The 26,238-nt window shown below is 39.3% G+C and overlaps 1 protein-coding gene and 1 long non-coding RNA gene across 4 annotated transcripts in view; one reads left to right on the top strand and one right to left on the bottom strand.

Annotated features, from left to right (window-relative positions):
* epas1b (endothelial PAS domain protein 1b) overlaps window positions 1–26,238 on the top strand; it is a 118,245-nt gene that overhangs the window by 61,826 nt on the left and 30,181 nt on the right. For all 3 annotated transcript variants that reach the window (XM_059648611.1, XM_059648610.1, XM_048535672.2), the window contains 4 exons: window positions 1,274–1,464; window positions 19,579–19,724; window positions 19,888–19,972; window positions 24,994–25,106. In XM_059648611.1, coding sequence (XP_059504594.1) covers window positions 1,274–1,464; window positions 19,579–19,724; window positions 19,888–19,972; window positions 24,994–25,106 — 535 coding nt within the window. The remainder of the gene's footprint in view (window positions 1–1,273; window positions 1,465–19,578; window positions 19,725–19,887; window positions 19,973–24,993; window positions 25,107–26,238) is intronic.
* Window positions 18,792–26,238, bottom strand: part of LOC132210014 (uncharacterized) — a 145,354-nt gene continuing 137,907 nt past the window's right edge. Inside the window, exon 3 of the long non-coding RNA XR_009446169.1 lies at window positions 18,792–19,055. This is a non-coding gene — a long non-coding RNA (uncharacterized LOC132210014). The remainder of the gene's footprint in view (window positions 19,056–26,238) is intronic.

The raw sequence follows: 26,238 nt of genomic DNA, 5'->3' as shown, positions 1-26,238 counted from the left end.
CATATTTCTGAGGGTGGGGTTAAAAACATATTGTTGATATCATGAGAGCGATGTGTTGTTCAACATCTGATTCTTTCAAGTACATGAAGCTAACTAAAATGGTAAATGCATTCCAGCATCTAGCAATAACCGGCCTTTTTTGATGCATACTACTTTGCCACTTGAGTTGATCTTACCTACTCGCCAACGGGCTTGAATTATTCTCTATCCAGGTTAAAATACTGGGAGGGAGACCCCACTGAAGGAACACCATCCACCCTGCAGCCATGTAAAGGTTTATTGATTGTCAATAGGTTAAAAGCAGCAATGCTGCCTTTCTGGATTACGAAATCCCTCTTCAAAAATGGAGGGTCCTGCTCGATCAGTGACTGGTGATCTGGCTGGATGCCGTTCCTACAATGCCCCAGAAGAGGAGCTGGAAAGCTAGGTTTTGAGAAGCTTGCAGGAGGTCATCTTGTGGGCCCAGGGTTCCTGGCAAGAAAGAGCCCCTCTGCCTGCAGCTCTCTACCAGTCCATGGAGAGGAACTTAGAAGAAAGCTACTTTGCATGGGCTTCTCCTGTCATCGGTTAGATTCTGCTGGTGGCAGGATGAAGTTTATGGTTGGGTGTTCTTTGCCCACCTGGAACCTAAGTTGATCTCTAGTGGGCATGACAGTCAGTGCCATCAGGTATCGTTGCGGAGTTAGGCCAGGCGCGTAGGCAGTGGGATTTAATGAGCCCACTATCTTCAAACCTGTCAGATCAGGAGTGTAGTATCCAACCCAAAGTCTTTGATATTCATAAAACAAGATGTAATTAGAGAAACAGAATTCATTATTAATATAAATCCAGAAAGGCATACTGAGTGAAGATTTCCTTTGTGCGTATAGACAGCTTTACCCATTTATAATTTTTTGTTCAAGTTACGAGACTATCAGGTAAAAATTTTGCCAAATCATGTCAAGGGAGTTTTAATTAATATATAATATGAGCTAGAGGGTGAGAGGGAGGGCAGAGTGTGGTGGAGGAGGTGTGACTGTAATGCCAATCTCATCCTCTGATAGTATCAGTTGAGGAATTGCTTAATGTTCCAGGAGAGGTAGCTGGGACATATTGGCAGGCAAAGACTGGATGACCTGAAGATATCCGCATGTATGTTTCTTTCTAGATTTCAGAATAAGCTAACAGGAGCTACTCTCCTTGTCACCACCTATGCCTGACTCATGCTTTTATGATGTTATGTGGAAGTTGTTGTTTGAGAGCGCTTGATTAAACTTGAAATGTTTGCTTTCAGAAGTAACTCCGAGAGAAGGAAGGAAAAATCAAGGGATGCAGCAAGATGCAGAAGGAGCAAAGAAACAGAGGTGTTTTATGAGCTTGCTCACCAGCTGCCACTACCACATAGTGTCAGTACCCACCTGGACAAAGCATCTATCATGCGGCTGACAATTAGCTTCTTACGAACCCGCAAACTTTTGAGCTCAGGTAAGATCAATTAAGAAAATATAAAATAAATCAAGTTTATAAGTAAATTTCTTTCTGTATAAATGCAAACCTTTGTTCTGTTGCAGATTCCCATCACAGCTAGCTGTATACTATATTACAAAACTGCCTTTATGCAGGAAAATGTCTTACAGTTAGCACACTCTGTGGATCTGGTGCTGACCTCCATCGATCTTCACCTATTAAAACAAATAGACAGATGTTTTAGAGAAGCATGCCATTTTCCCAATACTTGCTGCTGGGATATGTGGCTTTTCTCTGTCTGATTTCCAGATCTCTCCCATTGGTCGATGACGGGACCTCTGGCAGAATATGGCAATATATGTTACCAGAGATGTTGACTGTGTCTAATCTTGATAAGTCACCAGGACCAGATGAGATGCAGCCAAGGACACTGAGGGAAAGTTGTATTTGAAATGGTATTCAAGAGCAAAGGGAATTTGAAGGTTTTTATGTACACATCATTGAAAGTAGGAGGGCAAGTTGAAGAAGTGATTAACAGGAGTTCTAGGCTTTAGAAACAGGGTCATCAACTAAGAATGGAAGGAATTTAAGATGAAAAAGCAAAATACAGTGGATCTTGGAAATAACAGAACATGCCGGAAGTGCAAACCAGATCAGATAGCATCTGTGATGGGAAACAGAGTTAACTTTTCAGATTACAAATCATTCTGATGAAAGGATATAACTTGAAATATTAATTCTGTTCTCTCCACAGATACTGATTGGCTATCAATTCCCAGCATTTGTTTTTCTTTTTGAAGTTCTGATAAACCTGTGGGAAACTCTGGTTTGGCCTCAGGTGGAGCATTGTGCTCAAGTTGGGGAACCAAATGTTGGGCGGGATGTAAAAGCACTAGAGAGGGTGCAGGAAAGATTCATAGGAATGTTATCAGGTTTGAGAAACTTCAAGTATGTGGAGAAATTCAAGAGGCTGCATCTGTTTCTATATGAGAAGAGACAATTAAGATGATATTTGATGAATGAATATATTCAAAATCATGAGGCGGTTGTACAGAATCAACTAGATTGAACGAGGTATAAGTAAAACACTGCTTCACCTGTAAGGTGTATTTGGGATGTTAGACAGTGAAGAGAGAGAAGGTGACTGTGCAAGCATCAAACCTTCTGTAATTGCATGGGACAGTTTGAAGGGGGAGTCAGGGAGTATTAGGGGTAGTACAAGTGGGTACCAGGATGTCACGGAGGGAGCGGTCCCCGTGGAATACTAAGAGTTGGTTGTGGGGGGCCAATGTGTTTGGTGGTGGCATTTTGTTGGAGCTGACAGAAATGATGAAGGATAATCCTTTGAATGGAGAGACTTAGCTGGGCGGAAAGTGAAGAGAAGGTTCTTGGAGGAGGCGAACAAGTGAGGGGAGAAATATAGGAGATGGATCAGACATGACTGAGGGCCCTTCCTGGACCCAAAACGTTAACTTGGATTTTTTTTCTTCATAGATGCTGCCAGACGTGCTGAGCTTTTCCAGCAACTTCTGTTTTAGTTCCTGATTTATAGTATCCACAGTTCTCTTGGCCCTCCGCGGTCTTTTGCTTTTAATATTATCGGTGACATATTGTACATGTCTGCATAATTGGTCATAGCTTATTAATGTTAAGTTGTATAATTATTTCAGGAACTCAAAAAAAGAGTTTGATAGTTGCAGGAATCCAAAATCAGCCAAAGTAATTAATTCATACTGCAAAATTCTTGCCTCAGTGTTTTAAGTGAGGTAATCTATTACTGTGTGACAGAGGGCTTCTAACAGTTGCTCTCCAATGTAATACAAAAATTATAACCAAAGTAATATGTATTTTAACTTAAAAGTAACTCTTCATTAATGGTGTATTTTGTTGTCCAACCATGTTCAGTTAAACCTGTTGCTGTTTAAGAATCTTAAGTATCTGGATATTAATTGACAATTTCCATGAATTTGTCTAGAAATGATATTCCAGGAATAAAAGATGATTGGGAAAAATTGAATGTGTTTCATTGAAAAGGCATTTTCAGGTGCTGCATTACCTTCACTATTTCAAGGTAAATTAGTGACACAGACATTTGCTGTAGTTCCATGCTATTAGACTATCAAGTGGCAGGATGTGAATTCAAGTTTAACTGAATGTTCAATGCATTTCTGATCTTAACTGTGGAAAGATGTTGATCAAAAGACTCTTGGAAGATAGGCACCAACCGGCATGTCTTAGTGATAGAAGCAACTTATCATGTAATGTTTTCTATCTTCAAGGAGCTGTTTCTTCAAAACATTCCAACAAGCAGTTCCATGCTGAAACTCATGGCACAATGACGGACTTCAATATCTAGCTATTGAATTTTACCTTATGTGAACTAAAATAACAGTTTTAATCAGACATAAGTTAAGCAAAAATAGGCAATTGACAGGTTAATAAGCAGAGTTTTGCAATATACATAATTTGGCTTATGAACAAGGATTGATCTTAATTAGGATCATATTTCATTGAAAACTGTGGATTGTTGCTCTGAAAAATTTTGTTGCAAAGACTTTCTGTGGATGAATGACAGTTGAGTTCACTTGTAAGACTCCTTTTATTTTTCAGATAAATAAGAAAGTAGTAGTTATTTACATCAAGGAAATATTTAGGGAAATACGGTAAACTGCAATTTGAGTGTTGTTCCTTCACAAACACTGCTTGATCTCATGATTTAAGACAGATCTGAAAATATTTGACATTAATAGGCTGTATAATTTGATTGGGCTATGGAATATCTTTTCCATACATTATCAATTCATAGCTTCACCCCATTGTCATCTGCCCAACTGTTGTCATACTCCTGCACAAAGATAATTACAGGGAACTTTATTTATGGCATTGCTTTAGCTATAAAAAATACTATAGGCTTTAATTTATTTTTGTTGGATTCATGCAGGCAGTTACTACTATGGACCTTTCTTCTCACGTCTTAGGATTTTCACTAGAACGGTATTTGAATCTTAATTCAGTTTGGTTGCTGGGCATATTGAAAATCATGGGCATTTCATCCATGTTGCTGATGTGACATAATGGGTTACTCTTGTTTTGGTCACTGTCTGATCTTGAATAGCTGGAAGTTGTCAAGATTGACATCATGATCTTTTGGTAGTATCTGAGCAATCTTGGCTTCCTTTTATAATGCTTGATATTATTGTTCCAGCCAAACCAAGCAGCTGTTGCTCTGAAATCTTTGCTGGATTCAAGGTTTGATTTGGAACATATAAGTTCACAACTACACCTTGCATTGCTGATGACAATGTAATCATTCTGGTGATTTTTCAAGGATACAACATTTACTTTTCAAGATGAGTCCAGTGGCTGTTTGCTGTTTGCATTCGATCTCAAAGACCTTCTTCAGGGTGGATTGGCCCTTCTCCCACTGTTCCATTACCAATGAATTCCCTCACTGCAATACAACTATATAATGAGGTAGCAAATGTTACAACTTTTAGCTTGAAACCAACTCTGTATTTAATTTGTTTTCCAAAGGACCCATTGCCACATGCAACCTACTCTGTGTGAACTTGTCTAAATCTCCCACACATCTTGGCAAGTTCACTTGTGCTACCTGCTGGATCTCATGTGTTCGGAAATAAACATGCTTTTCTGAAGTGAAAAGTTTATGGTGACTCATATGCAAGTAGAGAATGTTTTTAGCATAAGAGAAGGACTGATGTATACACCAAGTTAAAGTATACAGATCTGTCAGTTTATTTACAGTGGTGGTGAAGCTTCCAGAAACAATTATTTGGGATGGAGTTAGTAGTCACAGGAAAAAATTGCGTTAATTAGGAGTGGATTTCTTAAAGGTAAATCATGTTCAACTAACTTGCTGGAGTCTTTTGAAGAGATAACAGAATGGATGAAGGTAATGTTGTCGAAGTGGTGTTTACATGGACTTCCAGAAGGTACTTGATACAGTGCAACAGAACAAACTTGTGAGAGAAGTTATTTCTTGTGGAAAAAGGGGCAAACGCAACATGGATACAAGATTGGCTGAGGGATAAGAAACAGAATAATGAGCAATAGATTCTTTGGGCCACTGAAGATTTGTAGTTGAGTTCTCCAAGAATTGGCACTGGGATCCTTACTTTTCCTGATTTATATCTTGGTGTGCAGAGGGCAATTTCAAAGATTGTGGATTATACAAAATTTGGAAGCATTGTAAACCGTGAGAGCATTGTAAAACTTTAAAAGTACACAGAAATTTTAGCGGACAGGGCAGATATGTAGCAGATGAAGTTGCGTGCAGACAAGTATGAGGTGAGGTATTTTCATAGGAAAGACATGAACAGGCAATGTGACACAAGGAGCTACAACTCTAAAGAACGGGCAGGAGCAGAGGGACCTGATTGTATATTTGCACAGACAATGACAAGACAGGTTGAAGAGAACAGTCAATAATGTTTGTGATATCCTGGGTTTTACTAATAGGAGCACAGATTAGGAAGGAGGGGATGTTGAACTTGTATAAGACATTTGTTAGACTTCACAGGAATATTATGTACATTACTGCATGTGACATTACAGGAAGGATGTGAGCACATTGGAGAAAGTACAGAAGAAATTGAACACATTGTTTCAAGGGATGAAGAACTTCAATGATGAGGATAAGGTGGAGAGGTTTAGACAATTCACCTTGGAGGGAAGAGGTGAGATGTGATAGCAGTCAGTTTTGGATACAGTAGATAGCGAGAAACTGTTCATATTTATAAAAGGAATAAGAATGAGAAGGCATGGATCTAAGGTGTATAGAGGAAGCAAATGCAATTGAGGAAGAACTTCTTCACACATCAAGAGGTTCAGGTTTGGAATGCACTACCTGGAAATGTGATGGACACAAGTTCAAATGAGGCATTCAAGAGGACATTTGTTTCTATTTGAATCATCGTCCAATATGCAAGGGTACAGGGAAATAGCAGGATTATGGAACAGAGTCGTGATGCTTATTTGAAGAATGGGTTATAGACACAATGAGATGAATGTCCTCATTCTGTGCTGATTTTGTGATAAAATGGCAATTCTCAATAGACAAACATGCACATTGAATGTTGGGAGGCTGGCATCATACTACTGTTCTGGATGACAACAGCACGGATTTGTAGCTTGAGCCTGGTACTTGTACACTTTCAGGCCTGATTCACATTTGATCACTGCTTTTCCCCAGGAAGTTTTCAGGAAACAAAAGATGATTGCTTTGTTTAGCAACAAATCCATGCTGATTGGTTAATCCTGTGTATTCTGAAAATGCAGGGAAAGAAAGAATTCAATGGGAGGAACTGCTGCTCCTGAATTAAGGACTAGATTGAGATTGGTATCGCAGGAAATCAGACGGAACAATGGTTTTTTAATAATACTTCCATGTTCCACACAGAAAGTACATGATGTAACTGGAAAAAGAAGAAGAATTGACTTAACAGGTTTCAAGCAGAGGGTTCTTGTAAAGACTTTTTTGTTTTGTTTTGATTTCCTGTCTCTTGTGGTTTAACCCTATTCTCTCTGGACTAATTATATAATTTCCTTCTCATCTAAATGATCCCTATTTCAGCAATGATAAATAAGTGTGAAAATATAACAATCGCATTTCAAATGCTAATGGATTAATAAAGATTAAAATAGTCATTTGGACATACAGAACCTGTGTATTTGTTGTTGCTTTTCATCTTGCACTCATTGGGACAATTTACAAGAATACCAATGCAAAGGGAAAACAACATTTATACTAGATGTGTAAAATGGATGATTGGTAAAGACAATGCCATGAAGAATTCTCTAGTTATATGATGACTGACAGTTAACTACCTTATTTGGTTTAAATTGAACTTGACAGATTCACTGTGTTTAGTCAAGGCATTGGTCAGAGAAATCAACTGGAGAATAGCAATCAGCTATTTGAGTTGAAACTCAATTTTTTCTCCTTTTGTTTGACTGGGCAATGCTTGGACTAATCAGATCATCCGTCTATTTGAAACTGAAGCGAAGCATCATGACTTAATGAAGTCATCACCTAACTGTATATTCTCAACGGCATGCCTTCGTTAGTCAGGATCCCTGCAGCAACATTCCCTACTCATATGGAGTAAAAATTGCCATTTACATTGATATTTCCTGCAAATGGCCTTGATGAGTACATGGCAAAGAGCTTTAAAAAATGAATACTTTTCAGCAATATTTGCATCTTCTGGCATTCATGGGATTTCTTTCAAACTATTTTTAAAGCTTTTAGGATTAAGAAACACAATCAAATGCTGAATTCATTCTCAAACATTCAGATGTATTAAACTATTACAAAAAGAGCAGTACATCTTTCTGATTATATACCCATGCATTGCCATATGTAGTAATGTTGTAAGTTGTTCAAATTCACTTCTTAGTTGATGTCAAACTGATATCAAAAAGCCAAACTTGTTTTTAAAAAATGGCAAAAATAAATGGAAAGGAATATTTGTGTTTGCAAGTTTGTACACTCTATTCCTGTTAACAATTGTTTTTTCACAGCAAGATAGAACAGAATGTCGCTGCCAAAGTCAAATATGTACACAGCATAACTCTGCTTGAATACACAGGTACAATGAAAAAAGCTTTGCAAATATAATCAAATTCATTTGACCATCTAGCAGAACTGTTTTGTTTGGCAGTTTTGTTCTTTTACTGAAATATCTTTCCTTCTACAAACAATGGACTGGCAAATGATAATTAAATTTGTATTGTTTAATAAAATCAAACATAAAAATTGTCATGTGAGGTTGAAGTTAGAATGGAATGATGTTGGTACAAAAGATTGATTTTGTTTCTGTTTTATTTATTCCATGGACTTTTTACGTCTCCATATTCTACAAATTATTTCCCAGACAGACAAGCTGCCACCACACCTTTGGAAGTAGCTGCTATTAGATATGTAAGGACAGCTTGAGGTGACTGCTCCTCCAGTTTTCTCTCCCTCTGTACATGGAAACCCTTTGATTCTGCATCACAACCATCCTTATCTAGTAGATAGGGCCATTATCATGTGGGGATTTTCAGGGATAAACCCTTCTCCGAACATTCCACTGTATTGGATTAAAAACAGTTGACCCTTTATGTTAAAAAGTATCTTCTATTTTAAAATAATCTCACTTGTGAAATGGTTCTTCCCTTGAGCCTGGAATCCACTTAAGTGAGGAAAATAGATTTAGTGATGGTAGCTACAGAACTCATTAAACCTTCAGTACCTGGCTTTCACTTTGAGTCTTGCTGTTCCATTTCCAAACTGATTGAAAGCTGTCTATTTTTATCTCCAGCTTGATGTAAACAGAGTTAAAAATAACACCCTGCTGATTTGGCCTGGAAGTAGATCAACTCTGCAACAATCAGCGCCAAGTACTTACTGTAAAATTTATTCCTAGCTGATATTGTAGAGAGCACCGTTTTGTTCAAATATGACTCTTTGGTCCTCAAGCATTCTAAAAAGTGCTTCAAACGGTATAATTTAGAGTACAGAAAATAATAAAAATATTCATAATGGAAGGATTCAGCAAAGGGTCTGGACCCTACTTTTCTGAAGAAGGGTCCAGACCCAAAACGTCAGCTTTCCTGCTCCTCTGAAGCTGCCTGGCCCGTTGTGTTCATCCAGCTCTACACCATGTTATCACAACATCTCCAGCATTAGCAGTTCCTACTGTCTCCTTTCAGCAAACAGTCACTCTTTCACAGTGTTCTCATGACACAGTTTGCAATGTTGTGCTCCCATTTGGATGTCCTGCCCACTGGTTGAAGATTTGGGGTTACTGTGTTGCAGTCATTATCCCTTTCCCATTCCGCAAGTTTACTGCCCCAATAGGTGATGTAGATTTTCTCCACTGTGTGATCATGTTTTCTTCACTTTTCTGATTTTAACAAAGGCACTAATGGCTGTATTGTTCATATGTGTTTTCTCCTGCAAAGTAAACAAATCATACACAGGCAAGATTGCCTGGAAGTATAAATGCAGAATCAATGCAGCTCAGAGTCGAATGGGAGGGCACTGGAGTACAATTAACACAGTTGGCTCATGGTTCACTGTAAGTAAGCCTTGGGACTGGGTATATTGTGGTAGAACCAGCCTAAATATACATTTTGAGCATATGACATAAAGGTCTTTTGAGATCAACACTTAGTAATGTAGGAATATAAGGAATATAGCTGAAAAAGAGACTAGAGTTCTGGCAGCACTTGTTGAATTATCCTGAGTGTGCAAATGTAACATTAACAAACAGTTTAAGATTCTCAGTGAGCCTCACAACATAGCTCACTTATTTCTCGAAATTAAGCAAAACATGAGAGGCAACAGTTCCCTATTGTTGTCAAAGACTCAAACAATTAATGGTAGATCGTTAACTAATCAGCACCCTCTTCTCATTAAACTGTGGCTTCCTTTGCAATTTGTCATTTTTGTGTCTGTCCTCATTAATACAAGAGAAAAACGTAAATAGAAGACTCTTGTTTTTTCAGCACTGTAAGGGAACATAATGGCATACCTAGCATGGTGGTACGGTGTGAGACATTCATGAAATCTATTGTTTGTGTTGTGCTTAGACCTTCCCTCTATAGAACACATGCTTTCTGCATTTTGTCGATTTTCCTGTCCTGCGTATTTCCCAACATAAATACAGTACTGAGAATGCGACAGTTTTAACACTAGAGATATTGCTAAAGTACTTCAAATCAACATTGAAATATGTAAAATGTTTATAATTATCTTTTTCTTCTCTTTATTGACATTTCCCATAATTCTTTCTCTTTCCCTTTTTGTCCAAGTTTTAGTCCAACTCAGATGTATTTATAGTCAGAACAATGAAGGAGAATTTATGGTTGCTAATACTATTTATGTGTTATTCCCAAAATGGTGGAATGCAATAATTTGCTGTTCTGAAAGCTTTGCAAAATGAACATTTCTATTTTTTTTTAAAAAAGGCAAGATCTCTCATGCCTTCAAGACAATTAAAATTTACTTGCTAATCTAAGAAATCTCTGTACATACCTAAGCATGGTTGAGTATAGTGCTCCGCTGTGCTAGCAAAAGTGCAGGTTTACAGTGATCAACATTTAAAAAAAAAGTTGCTAAATGTGAACCACTTTTTGCAACTCCCAATCTCAAACCTAGAAGTTCAATAAAAAGCACAGCCCAAGAGAAAGACCTTGTTCAGGTCTTCTGCATTTCCTGAAATCCAATTCAAAACAGCATGTTTAGAAACCTAGGACATGATTAGCACTGAAGTCAGAATGGTACATAGTGAAGGAAAAATAAAAAATGGTGAAACAGAAATGGTATTTATTCGTAAACTTTTGAATTGAATGCTCGTTATTCTTGATGAAGGATTTTGGCTCACTATGTTAACTTGTATGATCCTCTGATGCTGTCCTAACTGCTGTGTTTGTCCAGCTTCATGTTTATTGATTCTGGCTTCCAGCATTTGCAGTCCTTACTATATCCCAGTTTGCTATTCCTGTTTATCTTGATTTGTACACTTTACATAGATCCTTGTCTTTTGATGAAATAATAATTTAGCTGTTTTATCAATGACATTCCACCATTACAATGTTGGTGCAGAGCTGTTTGACACGACTGTACAATGTTCAGCCAGATAAGAGGTATAGCAATAAAGAGGATTTTTACTGAATGAATAATCTAGAGGTTTGAGACAAATATTCAAGAAGCATTTGTAAAACACCCATCAAAGCTGCTAAACTTGAGTTAATTATTTTTTAAAAACATAATCGTAGCAATAGTTTCTGCAAAATTATTGGCTTGTGGTAAAATCTGTTTGTTTCATTGATGTCCTTCGGGGAAAGAAATCTGCCACCCACCTTACCTGATCATCTTTAACTGAGCTGACCTGTATGTGACACTAAACCCACAGTAAGCTAGTTACCTTTAACCGTGCTCTGAAATGGCCTAGCAAGTCACTTGATTACATTAAACCCTGACTGAAACAATATTAATAAAACTAGGCAAGTTTTCCAACAACAATCTTGGCATCAGACAGCACAAAGATATACACGGCCCTGCAAGCCTCACTAACATGGGGACATGCATGAAGCTGTGTCATAGACTAGTCAAGCAACAGTCTGACATAAAGGGGTGTTCACAAAATCATGCCTTTTATCCACCATTCTAGACAACACCAGACTAACACAACCCAGGCAATTATCGTGATGTAAAGTATCACTGACAATGCTATCAAGCAGCAATTATAACATCAAAAACCCACTTTTTAATACTCATTTGGGTTTCAGGCACATCCAGCTCCTGACCTCAGTACAGCATTGGTCCAAAAATTGAACAAAAGAGTTGAATTTAAGAGGTGAGGTAAGACTCACTGTCCTTGTCATTAAGGGAGCATTTAAGAGAAAATTGGGGTCAATGGAAATCAAGAGGACAAACAGAGTTCATTGGTTGGATTCATGCTACCATGACAAAAGATGTTTGTGGTTGTTGATAGTCAGTTATCTCAGTTCTGGAACATTGCCCCAGGAGTTCGTCAGAGTAGTATCCTAGGCCCAACCATCTTTAATAAAAACCCAAAGAACTGCAGATGCTGTAAAGCAGAAACAGAAACAGAAATGACTGGAAAAGCTGAGCAGTTTTTGACAGCACGTGTGGAGAGAAATCAGGGTTAACATTTCAGGTTGAGTGACCTTTCCTTAGAAGTTCTGAGGAAGGGTCCTTCGACCTTAAACATTATCTCTGATTTCTCTCCACAAGATGCTGCCAGGCCGGCTGAGCTTTAGCAGCAATTTCTGTTTTTGTTCCCAACAATCTTTAGCAGTTTTGTCAATGACCATCCCTCCATCATAAGTTTAGGAGTGGGAATGAATGGGAATGATTGTCTAGTGTTTGGCACCATTTGCGACTCCTCAGGAACTGACTATAATCCATATCTTTTTGCCGAATGAGCCGAACAATATTCATATCCTAATAATAGGTACAAAGTAATATTTGTGCCAGCCAATGACCAACTCCAACACAAGAGAATCTAGCAATCTTTCCTTGCCATTTAATGGCATTGCCAGTTCTACATTCTTGCTATCTGGCATGGATTAACCATATAAATCTTGTAGCTGCAAGTGCACGTAAGGAGCTAGGAATTCTTGGCAGATGACAATTAACTTGAATGCTGACCCTAAGACTGTCCACCATCTACAAGGCACAAGTTAAGCATTTGTTGGAATGTTCTCCACTTGGCTGGATGAGTGCAGCACCTAGAAGTTCCTCTCTCCTGATTTGGAACTACATCGTCAATCCTTCACTGTTGCTGGGTCAAGATTCTGGAACTCCCTTCCTAATGGCAATGTAGGTGGTACCTATCCCATCCCCTACCCCAATGGGCTGCAGGTCAAGTAGGCAGCCCACCACCAACTTCTCAAGAGCAATTAAGGATGGACAGTAAATATAGCCTATCCAGTTATTCCACACACCCATAAAATAAAAGCACAATTAAAAACTCCCATGCCATCTCTGGGTACCTCCTTTGTAAATGGCAGGGTAGATCTATCAGAGAAAGCATCACAGTAAAGAGGAGTGTTTCTGGGAGTTTACAGCATTGACTCTTTGTAAAGCCACATTGCATCAGATCAAATATGTGCAAAGAAAGTTACTGCTGATTTATCACTTCGCACCCTCCTTCAAATGCAGAGTCAGTCCTCCATGTTGACCAGAACTTGGAGGAAGCACTGAGGATTAGATTCCCTACAGTGTGGAAACGGGTCCTTTGGCCCAACAAGTCCACACTGCCCCTTGAAGCATCCCACCCAGACCCATTCCCCTATAACCCACACACCCCTGAACACTATGGGCAATTTAGCATGGCCAATCCACCTAGCCTGCACATCTTTGGACTGTGGGAGGAAACCAGAGCACCCGGAGGAAACCCACGCAGACACGGGGAGAATGTGCAAACTCCACACAGATAGTCACCCGAGGCTGGAATCGAACTCAGGTCCCTGGTGCTGTGAGGCTGCAGTGCTAACCACTGAGCCAAAGATGTCAAAGGTTTAAAGTGTACTCTGGCTGGGCATTTTCAATCTCCAACAGCAAGAATGACATCACTTCTGACTGAGTCCTGATTGCCAGAACTGTGAGCTTGACCATGGGACACGCAATGTGAGAAGAGAAAAAGGCAACAACCTACTTTTCAACTTGACCTCTCCCAGTTACATTGCTTCGTGATTTCAATGGCCATTATTTCTTCAGTCAAATTCTAGAACTCTTGAGAATGACAGAACTGTAGGTTCACCTTCACTTTGTGTATTATAGTGTTCAAGCAGAATCATTTTCCTGGGGCACTGATACATGGGGAACTGATACAGGCTTTGTTAATAATGCCCACATCCTGAAAATTAATTTTTAATAAAAGACCATTATGACAGTAAACTGCATAATAAAAACAGTTTTGCTTAAAACTTTAATGTGTTTAGATTATCCCAAAGAAGGATGTATTAATAATAAGTAATTGTTGTACAACATATTGTGTCTCGAGAGTTTGACATAAAAGGAAACTGGTGGAGGAGGAGGGGGACATCCATAGAAAAGTTCCCTAAAATCTCAGTACCACGTACATCCTGTGCAGACAATTAATCAAAGTTTGTTTATAGCTGCTATTTTTAAAGGAAGGTAATTATACATAACTGTATGAAAGTTTCAATGCACCTTTAAGACCAAAATATTTCTGTTTCCCCTAACAAGCTACCAAGAGTGTTCTCTATGGAGCTTGCTTCCTTTGCTCCATTAAATAGGACATTCAACTGTCTAAAATTATTTTATACAGTCATTTTCACACAAAGTCAAAATTGACAGAATGTTGTGGGTGTAAAATATTAGGGAAAATGACTCAGTAGAATTAACAAAAAGTTATATTCAATAAAAGGCAAATTGTTTGCACTTTTCCCATTCATTCTGACTATTATTATTCTATGATATCATTGCTTGTCTTCTACACTTCTTGAAATGCATTTGCTATAAATTTCCAGCCAGTGACAGCTCACTCAGATTCAACAGTTTCACACAGGTTCAAAGGCTTGAGCTTGCTATTTGCTATGAAGTTGGTCCAGGACCCACAAAGCATCTCTCCATTGGTGAGGTCAGAGGAGAATTTGAATAACAAAGTAGGAGACTTGATAAAAAAACACTTTTGTGGAAGCTAGAAGAGTACTGTATTTTGTATAAAGTTGCCACACTAAGCGAGACAGGCACTGGAGAGTCAACTGTTCTTTAAAAAATCTTTTGAACTCCCTTTCACGACACTAGTTTATTTCTGTTATTTGATATCACAGATAATGCTAATTCCCCTAATTCCCACCATTGGCTCATACATTTAACAGCATTCTGGTATGGCACATTGTCAACGGCCTTCTGGAAATTGAAATAGATTCTATCCACTGTCTCTCCTTTGTCTAACTTGCTCATTACCTCCTCAAAGAATTCTAACAGATGTGTCAGGCATGTCCTCCCCTTGATTAATCTGTACTGACTCAACCTGTTTTACCATGTACCTCCAAGTACACCACAATCCCACCCTTAATAATGGACTCTAAATTCTTAGCAATAACTAATGTCAGCCTAACTGACTGAATAGTTTCCTGTCTTCTGCCTCCCTTCCTTCTTAAACAGGGTTGTTAGTTATCATTTCACAGTCCTCTGGGACCATCCCTGACTCCAATGACTTCTGATCACCACCAATGCCTCTACAATCTTCTTAGTTATCCTCTTTCAGAACTCTGGGGTGTAGTCCATCAGGCCTGGGTGATTTATCTGGCTTCAGACTTTTCAGCATCCCCAGCACCACCTCCTTATTGATGAACACTTTACTCACCTCTGTCCCCCAACTCCCTTGAAGTTCTATACTGAAAAAAACCCAAAAGAACTGCAGATGCTATAAATCAGGAACAAAAACAGAAGTTGTTGGAAAAGTTCAGCAAGTCCTGCAGCATCTGTGAAGAAGAAATCAGAGTTAACGTTTCGGGTCTGATGACCCTTCACCAACCTCAGTCTCCAGCAGTCCAATGTCCACTCTTGCCTCCCTCTTACTTTTCAGATATCTAAAAAAATCTCTTGCAATCTTCTTTTATATTACTAGCTAGTGTACTCTCATATTTCATCTTCTTCCCACTTGTTGCTTTTTTCATTATCCTCTGCTCATTTTTAAAGGCTTCCCAATCCTGTGGGAGAGTATGGAGCACCTAGAGAAAACCCACACTGATACAGGAGAATGCAAATTCCATACAGAGAGTCATCAGTGGGTGGAATTGAACCTGGATCTCGGGTGCTGTGAAGCAGCAGTTTTCTCGTGGCTCAGACTGTAATCCAGAGATTATTATGTTTTTGGTACTGCTTTCTAATTTAGGCCCTAGCTGCTCAAATTCCCTCAGCAGAACATCTTTCCCCTTTTTGCCGTTGGTACGTATGTGGACCACAACTGGATCTTTCCCCTCCCTCTCCAAGTTCCTTCGCAGCCCAAATGAGAGACCCTGTACAAACTGAATAGTTGCAAACTTTTCCTTAGTTGGAATTATTTTTCTGTGCAAATCTGATCCACCAAACTTTTTTAATTAAACCAAATATTTAAGAGAAGATTCAGTTGAAGACAAATAAAGATGTGGATGTGTGAGAACATTGTAATGTAAGTCTATAGTAAGCTCGTACTCATGATGAGAATACCCTTGCTTTTGAGTGTGGGCAGGCATAAGAACTTGAGTTATTCTGGAGAGAAAAAAGAGAACATTGATAGGAAACAAAAGTTTCAATCTTATATTAGAGTGATAAAAGTAGCAATTTTGAGCAACTGCGCCCCTTATCATTAGGGTGAATTTTTGGGTCTTTGGTATCAGGTAGCTGAACCAAGCTACTGGTAAATGAACTTTCTCATAATCAGTTTTTTAAAGGCAAGTCAGTACTAGCTTTAAGATAAAGGGATGAAATCTAAGATAGTAAGGAAATTTTTTTTCTATGGAATATTCTTTTGACCAAAGTTCTCCCAGCAAATGTCAGCAAACTAGTTTGAACTAGAGACGATCTGTGTCAAACTACCAAGTAATTTGTAAAAGAACTCGTGTACCAATATCTCCACTTTTCTTCAAAGTTGCAAAGTTCTGTCTGTGAATGTATTTATATTTTTCTTTGCTATTTTTGATATTCCTGTTGAAAAGGTAGCTGTGGGTGGGAAAGGATGTGCTTTTAAAAACAATGCATTATTGTAATCTTTCATTCTCATCATAATTCATTACAACTTTCAAAGGCACTCTCTGAAATGCATTGTACTGAATCTTCACATCTCACTCCTGGAATTCAAAACAAAAACGACTTATGCACAGTCAACAGGTCATAAAGATTTAAACTATTGAGAAGCAGGATATCTTCAGCTTGTTTTGGCATCAGGCAGTATCACTGTAATGTAGGCCAACTGATCAGCTTCTGTCAATACCATTTTAACGACTCTGGATTGAACTTAGAGCCAAAATTCTTAGGAATGTAAGAACAGGAGTAGGCCTTTCAGCTCATCAAACCTGCCCAGCCATTCAATACAATCATGGCTGGTGGAACATTTCAATGCCTTTACCCATCCCATCTCCATAATCCCGGTAATTAGAAATCTATCAATATCTGCCTTTGTTTCTGAGCTTCCCCAGCCATTTGTTGTAGAAAGTTTAAAGGTTCACTTTTCTCTGAGACGTTAGAGATATCCCTTCATTTTTAAGATAACAAACTGTGAAGCTGGATGAACACAGCAGGCCAAGCAGCATCTCAGGAGCACAAAAGCTGACGTTCCAGGCCTAGACCCTTCATCATCTCTCTGATGAAGGGTCTAGGCCCGAAACGTCAGCTTTTGTGCTCCTAAGATGCTGCTTGGCCTGCTGTGTTCATCCAGCTCCACACTTTGTTATCTTGGATTCTCCAGCATCTGCGGTTCCCATTATCACTCCCTTCATTTTTAACTTGTGTCCCGTGATTTTGGATGGTGCTCATTGCACTCATTCAAGTATTAACCCTTTCAACAGTAATCATTATCAATATTACAGTAATGGTTATCAGGAAAATAGCTTGTGGAGAGATGTCGAAATGGTCAGAAAAGATAAATAGTGGATTACAATAAATACCTCTCACTGCAGAGATGTCATGAAGACTTGGTGCGAATAAAACAGGATGTCATAGATAACAGACTGAGAGCTGGGTCCTCCCAGCAACCAATTTGCTGATGTAGAACCTACTCTTCTAAATTGTATGTAGTTACAGGGATGCAATAAACAACATTTTGTTTAGTCAACAAGACTCTCCTCATTTGGTGAGAAGGTGGTTACTCTTGCACAAGCCAGACCACACAGCCCCTCCAGAACCCACACACTTTGATGATATGGAAGGAGTCATACATAATACATACCACTTTGAACAACTGCAGGTTGTCCCAAGGTATTTAAATTTATTTACTTTCGAAATATGGTCATTATTTATAATGCAGGAAATATGATGACCAATCTGTGCATAAACAATTGATGCGATAATGACCAGATAATCTGTTTTCAGCTGCACTTTGCAAAATGTCACATTTGCATTGTTGTGAAGATCAGCTAAGGATACAACTTTGATGGCAGAATTCAAAATAAATGTCAGCTATTTATTTACAAAGACATTGAATTCAGATCAATGTTTAGATTGCTTATGCCTGTAATATTAAGATACTGGCTTTGTGTTAAAATACATCTGTTAACCATCTACATCTTAAAGTACATCTGTGGAATCAAGTTCAACACTAGCATCTCTTGCTATGCTATAAGCTGCCCATTTGAAGAGAAAGTGAATGACTGAAACAATTTATGAGGTCAAATTCCTCATACTTTTAAGCTTTCCTTCAAGTATAATAGGAAACCACTTCAAATACGAAGCATTTACTGTTATCTTGGTGATATAGGCGGGAATTTATGGATGTCCCATGCCATTGCTGCCAAAGTATTTAAGACATAGAGCTTGGATGTGATGTTTGACTGCCACTACAGAACTGTATGTAATTTTGAATGATTTTTTTTGGAGATAGCATTCAGTCTACACTTTGTGGGCTAGTGGTTAAATTAAGTAAATTGTGTTCACAATATGACTTGTGAAATCCTGAAGGCAATCTATGTCATTTGTAAATATCTGATTCCCTTGTCAGAAGAATTCAGCACAGAATGCCCAGTCTGCTTTCTTTTGTTAAGTTTGTTTTATTTGGTTTGAAGCATGTGGCATGACAGATAAATACAAAACACAAGGTCAATTCTCTAATCAGAAATGAAAATTAAGTAGCATTCTTTGCATCACTTTTATTATGATAGCATTCCTTGATTCAGCTGCATGGTGTTCCTGTGACTGCTAGATATAGCAGGACATGAATCAGTGCTATTTAACGTGAAATTGCATTGGTAAATATGCAATGCAGTCGCTGATAAAGGACTGTCTACCTAAAACAAGGTACCGTGTTTTTTTTGTTCGACGAAGGCAGTCTGTTGTTAGGCAGTATGTAAAGGAGAATGCCAGGAACCCAGGAACAGCTCTCTTCAGTGAAGGTAGCCTCAACATCCTGTTGGAAGAAGCAGCAATGAGTAAAGTGGAGATGAGGAGCAGCCTGCTAATTGCAAATGTCCCATCGGGAGGTTATAGTGAACAGCAACTGCAGTCTTCAGCATCCATTGGAAAAGGACTAAGGCAAGCATGAAGAAAGCGTTCCAATACAAGGAACTAAATGACTGAACACTACAGGCACTAAAGGCTCAGGCATGTCATGATGTTAGACCAGCAAGACAGCCTACAAATCACTGGGCCAATCATTCCCATACTGAGTAAATGGAACTCCAACTCCAGCATTTGTGGTGCAAAACTCAAGATTTCACTTTACTTGTGATATTTTCAGCACTTAATTAATGAATCCAATTTCCACAGTAGTGATTGGTAGGTTGTTATCATTTCTCCAATCTTTGAAATCAATTTCAAATTGTGGAAAATGTTTGTTTTATCACCATTGCAGCTATGTACCTTGAAGAGTATAAGATACAGAAATGAATGCATCAGTGGTTTAACGTACAGAGTGTTGTTATGTATTACAGGAGGGCCTGAGACTGAAACTGAAACTGAAAAACAAATGGATGCTTTGTATCTTAAAGCTTTGGAAGGATTTATCATGATGGTCACGCAGGATGGAGACATCATTTTCCTATCAGAAAATATTAGCAAGTACATGGGCCTTACACAGGTGAGTTCCCAGCTAACAAAACTCAATTGAACAATGCATTTAGAATAGCGGTTGAATTTGGGCTTTACATCTTACATTTTTGTTTTGAATGTTATACATAATCTTCAATGGTGACTCTTAATGTTTGTTCAGCACAACTAAACTCAGAGGTTGTTTCTAACAGGTGGAGTTGACTGGACACAGCATTTTTGATTTTACCCATCCTTGTGACCATGAGGAGATCAGAGAAAATTTGACTGTAAAATGTGGTAAGCATATCATTTGTTTTCAAATAATAACAATTTCTGTTTTACGTTCCACTGTCCCCATGTACTATGTATCACATGGGTTAACAACCAATCGTGTCCCATGTGATTGGCACTTTTCTCCAACCCTGTGTTTGTGTCTATGAACAGCTTGTTAAGAGACACGTTTATGTTTCCTTCCCTTTTGGGAAAGCCCAATACCTCTTCATACCCTCGGGCAGACAAACTGATGGACTCTGTACTTGTAGCAACCTTTAAAGGAAGATAGAGGCTGTTATCACATATCACAAACAAAAACTGGTTTACATACTAAAACAAAAAAGATTTACAAGGATGATGCCAGGGTTGGACGGCTTGAGTTACAGGGAGAGGTTGAGTAGTCTGGAGCTGTTTTCCCTTATGTATCAGAAGCTGAAAGATGATCTTATAGAGTTTTATAAAATCATGAGGGCCATGGATAGGGTAAGTAGGCAAGGTCCTTTCCCTGGGGTGGTGGAGACCAAAACTATACAGCATAGTTTGAAAACAGTGCCTTTTACATGTTCAGCTGCATCCATGAACTGCAATTATGAAAACAACACCATGACCTCATTCTCATTCCAGTGTGCTAGATCCCGGAGCAGGACTTCTGGATTTTTGGTTCAGTGCCATTGTGGAGATCACTTTTGTACCCAGGAAGGATGCCATCAGAAATTTTTGCACACTCTGCATTGAGACTTGGAAAACATTCTTTTCACAAGGCGGTGTTAGATTAACTGTTAAGACAATAACTGCTTTTAAATTCGATAGAGAAGGATAACACTAGGAAATCCCAAGAGATCTCTGTCATCCCTCACAATCTCTAGGGCAGACTATGTCAAACAAATCCCTTTTGTATCACAATCAGTATTTGTTTGGACAGAATCAATAACAAAAAAATCCTCCAATACCTCCTCAAGCAGAGGACATTGATTGCACTTGTAATATCATATGTGGCTCCAACCCTGAGCATTACTTAACTGGTGAACAGAAGAGGTTGCTACTCTATAAAGGGATGACATATTGCACAAATCTACATGGGAGACTGACCTAAACTCAGTGCCCTTGTGCTGGACTTGAGGAAAACAGATTACATCATCTGCCAACTCCACCCACACTTACTCCTCATTTGTGCTTTGTATTTCATACAGCTGCAAATCTTTAATTGCACCCCCTAGTATCTACTGAATATGTGGTGAAACATAGCATGTATGTACAATTGGAAAGTAGACAGAAACATACAGAAAGTTTTGGCATTGTCCTTGACTGAAGGTGCATCATGCTTACATAAGACAATTTTGCACTGCATTTGAAATAACAGTTGATTTATACAAAATACTAGCAGTTTGATTTCTTAATCTTGCCTGGTCCAGTAAATGAGAGATAATGGGAACTGCAGATGCTGGAGAATTCCAAGATAATAAAATGTGAGGCTGGATGAACATAGCAGGCCAAGCAGCATCTCAGGAGCACAAAGGCTAGGCCCGAAACATCAGCTTTTGTGCTCCTGAGATGCTGCTTGGCATGCTATGTTCATCCAGCCTCACATTTTATTATCATGGTCCAGTGAATTCTCCCTTATCTAATACCAGGCTCTGGCTATAGATGAAATTGTATTCATTTTCTCCATGACTTCCATGTGGGGCGAAATTGGCAATACTTTTTGATTTACCTCTATAAATATCAATTGTTCTTTCCAGCAACTCTTAAAGAAACACCAACACACAGGATCTCCAAATGGTGCTTGTTCTATTTCTACGAGTAGCCTCCAATGATTTTTGAAGTTTCAGCCTCTTAGAGTCATAGAGCTGTACAGCATGGAATCAGACCCTTTGCTCCAACTCGTTCATACTGACTGGATTTCTGTATAAATCTAGTCCCATTTGCCAGCATTTTTGCCCTTACCCCTCTAAACCCTTCCTTTTCATATACCCATGCAGATGCCTTTTAAATGCTGTAATTGTACCAGCCTCCACCATTTCCTCAGGCAGCTCATTCCATACAGACACCCCGCTCTGTGTGAAAAAATTGCCCCTTTGTCCCTTAAATATCTTTCCTCTCTCACCTTAAACCTATGCTGTAGTTTAGGTCTCCACCACCCCAGGGAAAAGACCTTGCCTACTTACGCTATCCATGGCCCTCATGATTTTATAAAACTCTATAAGATCATCTTTCAGCCTCCGATACTCAAGGGAAAATAGCTTCAGACTATTCAACTTCTCCCTGTAACTCAAACCGTCCAACCCTGGCATCATCCTTGTAAATCTTTTCTGAACCTTTTCTAGTTTCACAACATCTTTTCTATAAGAGGGAGACCAGAATTGCACACAATACTCCAAAAATGCCTAACCAATGTCCTGTAAAGCCACAACGTGACCACCCAACTCCTACACTGAATGATCTGACCAATAAAAGCAACCATGCCAAAATCACTATCCTGTCTACCTGCACTCCACCTTCAAGGAATTATGAACTTTCTCCTTTAAATTGTGCTGGCACTTGATAACCTGCCCCCTGACCTCTGGTGCTCCAAGAACCTCATTCTCCAACCAATGGAACATTGTTAACCAAGCTCCTGTTGAAGTGTGAGGTCAGCTCAGTGAGTGCAGAGACAAGTATTCAGGGAGAGGCCGGTGAGCCTGGTACAATTGAGCCCTGATTGCATTATCTGCTCCAGAGAGGCCCAGAATCACAGCTAAAGTAGGCCATCTGGCAGGAAACTGTGCTCAATGGCTTAAATCACAGATGAAGTTTATTATTAGAAAGCCACAACCTGCACAGTCTAACTGGCCGATTAACTTGAATTTAAAACCTCAATAAATTTTATTATCAACATTTGAGCTGTTAACATTTTTGGGAGGGAGAAGGTTGGGAAAATGAGGGAAAATCTCTGGGACCTGATCTAGTGTATCCCAGGACATTGTGGGAAGTTAGGCAGAAAATCACAGGGTTGCCACCAGAAATATTTGTATCATCTATAACCATGGGCAAGATGCCGGAGGATTGGAGGGTGGCTAATGTTTTGCCCTTATTTAAGACAGGCTGTAAGGAGAAGTCTGTGTACTGCCTGTGAGCCTGATATCAGTGATGGGTAAGTTGTTGGAGGTGATTCGGAAAGATAGGATTTACTTGCATTTGGAGAGGCAAGAAATGATTCAGGATAGCCAGTGTCATTTTGTGCAAGGAAAACTTGACTCTCAAATTTGAATGAGTTTTTTGAGAAAGTAAGCACAACGTTGATGAGGACAGAGCAGTGCAGATTGTTTATTTGGACTTTAGTAAAGCCTTTGACAAGGTTCTGTATGGTATACTAATTAGTAAAGTTAGATCACATGGGATTCAGGGTGAGCTTGCCAATTGGATACAAACTTGGCTTAATGATAGGAGACAGAGAGTGATGGTGGAGGGTTGTTACTTGGACTGGAGGTTTGTGACCAGCGCTGTTCCACAGGGATCTGCACTGGATCCACTTTTGTTTGTCATTTACATATATGATTCTGATGAGAATATCAGAGGCATCATTAGTAAGTTTGCAGATTACACCAAAGTTGGTGATCTAGTGGATTGTGAAGATTATTGATTACAAAGAGGTCTTGATCAATTGTGATGATGGGCTAAGAAGTGGCAGATTAAGTTTAATTTGGATAAATGTGAGGTAGTATGTTTTGGTAAAACAAATAAGGGCAGGACTTATACAATTAATGGTAGGGCCCTGGACAGTCTTGTAGAAGAGACACACCTAGAGGTTCAGGTACATAATTCTTAGAAATTTGCGTCACTGGTATACGGGGTAGTTAAGAAGACATTTAGCATGTCTGCCTTCATTGTTTGGACCTTTGAGTGTAGGAATTGGGATATCACGTTGGGGCAGCTTGGTGGCTCAGTGCTTAGCACTGCTGCCTCACAGTACCTGGGAGCTGCATTTGATACCACTCTCGGGTGTCTGTCTGTGTGGAGTTTCCTCTGGGTGCTTCAGCTTCCTCCCACAGTCCAAAGAAGTGTAGGCTAGGTCAAATGGCCATGCAAATTGCCTATAGTATCCAGGGATGTGCAGGCTAGGTGGATTAGCCATGAAAAATGCATTGTTATGGGATAGGGTTGGAGGTGTGTCAAAGTGGGGTGCTGTTCAGTGGGTCAGCATGGACTTGATGGGCCAAATGACCTGCTTCCACACTGTAGGAGTTCTATGTTGAGGTGTACAGGATGTTGGTGAGGCTTCCTCTTGAGCGCAATATGAAGATCTGGTCACCCTATTAAAATTAAGCTGGAGAGAGTTCAGAAAAGATTTGCCAGGACTGGAATGTTTGAGCTATAAGAGAAGCTGGATAGGCTGAGATTTTTTTCACTGGGGCGCGGAACGTTGAGTGATGACCTTACAAAACTTTATAAAATCATGAAGCGCATAGATCTGGTGAATAGCAAAGATTTTTTTCCTTAGCATGGGTGAGTTCAAAACTAGGGCACACATTTTTAAGGTAAGAGGAGAAAGAGTTTAAAAAGGACATGAGAAGAATTTTTTTTCCAAAGACTGAAAGAACTGTGGATGCTGTGAATCAGGAAGAAAAACAAAGTTGCTGGAAAAGCTCAGCAGGTCTGGCAGCATCTGTGAAGCAAAAAACAGAGTTAACGTTTCAGGCCCAGTAAACCTTATGCTGCCAGACTTGCTGTGCTTTTCCAGTCCAACTTTGTGTTTTTTTTACAAAGAGAGTGCGTAATGAACTGCCAGTGGAAGTGGTGGATGCAGGTATGATTACAACATTTAAAACACATTCGGATAAGTGCAAGAATAGGAAAGATTTGGAGGGATATGGGCCAAAAGCGAGCAGTTGGGACTAGTTTTGTTTGGGAACATGGTCAGCGTCGACTAGTTGGACCGAAGGGTCTGTAGCCATGCTGTGTGACTCTGTGACTATGACTCAATGAGAAGTAATGTGAAGAGAAGCTTGGAGTAACGTTGAAAATAAATACTGCAATGGATAATTGTTGTTATTTGTCTCCAACCCCAGGCTTTGGAAAGAAACACAGAGATATGAACACAGAACGTGACTTCTTCATGAGAATGAAATGTACTGTGACAAACCGCGGAAGAACTGTCAACCTCAAGTCTGCCACCTGGAAGGTGAGAAACCAGAAGTAGCAATTCAGTCAGCTACATTTGGTGGTTTTCTCAATGTACCTTTGGGGTCAGAAGTTCATTTCCTGTATAAGAAATGTTTCTAATCAATCACTGGTGAGGCAATGGCCTCGTGGTATTCTCACTTGACTGTTAAATCAGAGATGCAGCTGATCTTCTACAGACCTGGGTTTGAACCTTGCCACAGCGCATGGAATTTGCAATTCAATACAAAAAGGAAATCTGGACCCTATTGATGTGCATGAAATCATTGTTGATTGATGGGGGCGGGGAAGAACCCATCTTGTTTCGCCATTCCCTTCAGGAAAGGAAATTTTGCCATCCTCCAATGGTCTGGCCTATACGTGACTTCAGACCTACAGCTGTGTGGTTGATTCTTAACTGTCCTTTGGGCAATTAGGGATGTGCAATAAACGCTGACAGAGCCAATGATGTTTACATCCAATGCCTAAGGAAAAATATCTTAGAATAAAATAATATTTTAATGTTCATCAAAACTAAAGGAACATATTAAAATCACAAATTTGATAATTTTGAGTGCACTATTGTTCAATGAAAGATCCACAAATGAATTAAATGAAAAAAAAGGATCCTGTGGTCATAAACTGAATAAAGGTTTGATCCCTATTACTTTCCCCTTGTTCTGCCAGCCATCCATTCATGGTCCATTCCTTACGACTACCTACTTGCAGACCTTAACCTAAACAACTGCAGTGGCTCTGCCCTTCTTTCTCCTTGACTTACTCTAGATGGATGGAACATGGGGAGCCAGGATGAGAGTGAGGGAACTTGGTGTACAAGGTTCATAAGGCAGCAGTGTACCATCAGACAGCATGATCTCCACCGCACCGGATAGCATGGGTTAATTAGTGCTGCATGCCACGATTCAAAGGACCAACACCCCCAGGGTACAGAGATGATGCATAGGATTTGGTTCTCCTCCAATCTTTTGGCTTTCTTTCTTATGAGTCACCGTATACATCTGTACACTTGGATAATACTTAACATAGTTAACAGATGGACACAAATGCAGGCAGCAAGAGGCATGTACAAGGTGGTAAACTTCAAAGAGGTATGTGTGGGTGAGGCAGAATGTCAGGCCTTCTCCAGCAATTCC

The sequence above is a fragment of the Stegostoma tigrinum genome, chromosome 9, assembly GCF_030684315.1.
Source record: "Stegostoma tigrinum isolate sSteTig4 chromosome 9, sSteTig4.hap1, whole genome shotgun sequence".
In the NCBI taxonomy this organism is placed as follows: domain Eukaryota; kingdom Metazoa; phylum Chordata; class Chondrichthyes; order Orectolobiformes; family Stegostomatidae; genus Stegostoma; species Stegostoma tigrinum.
This window is presented reverse-complemented; position numbering and strand designations above follow the sequence as displayed.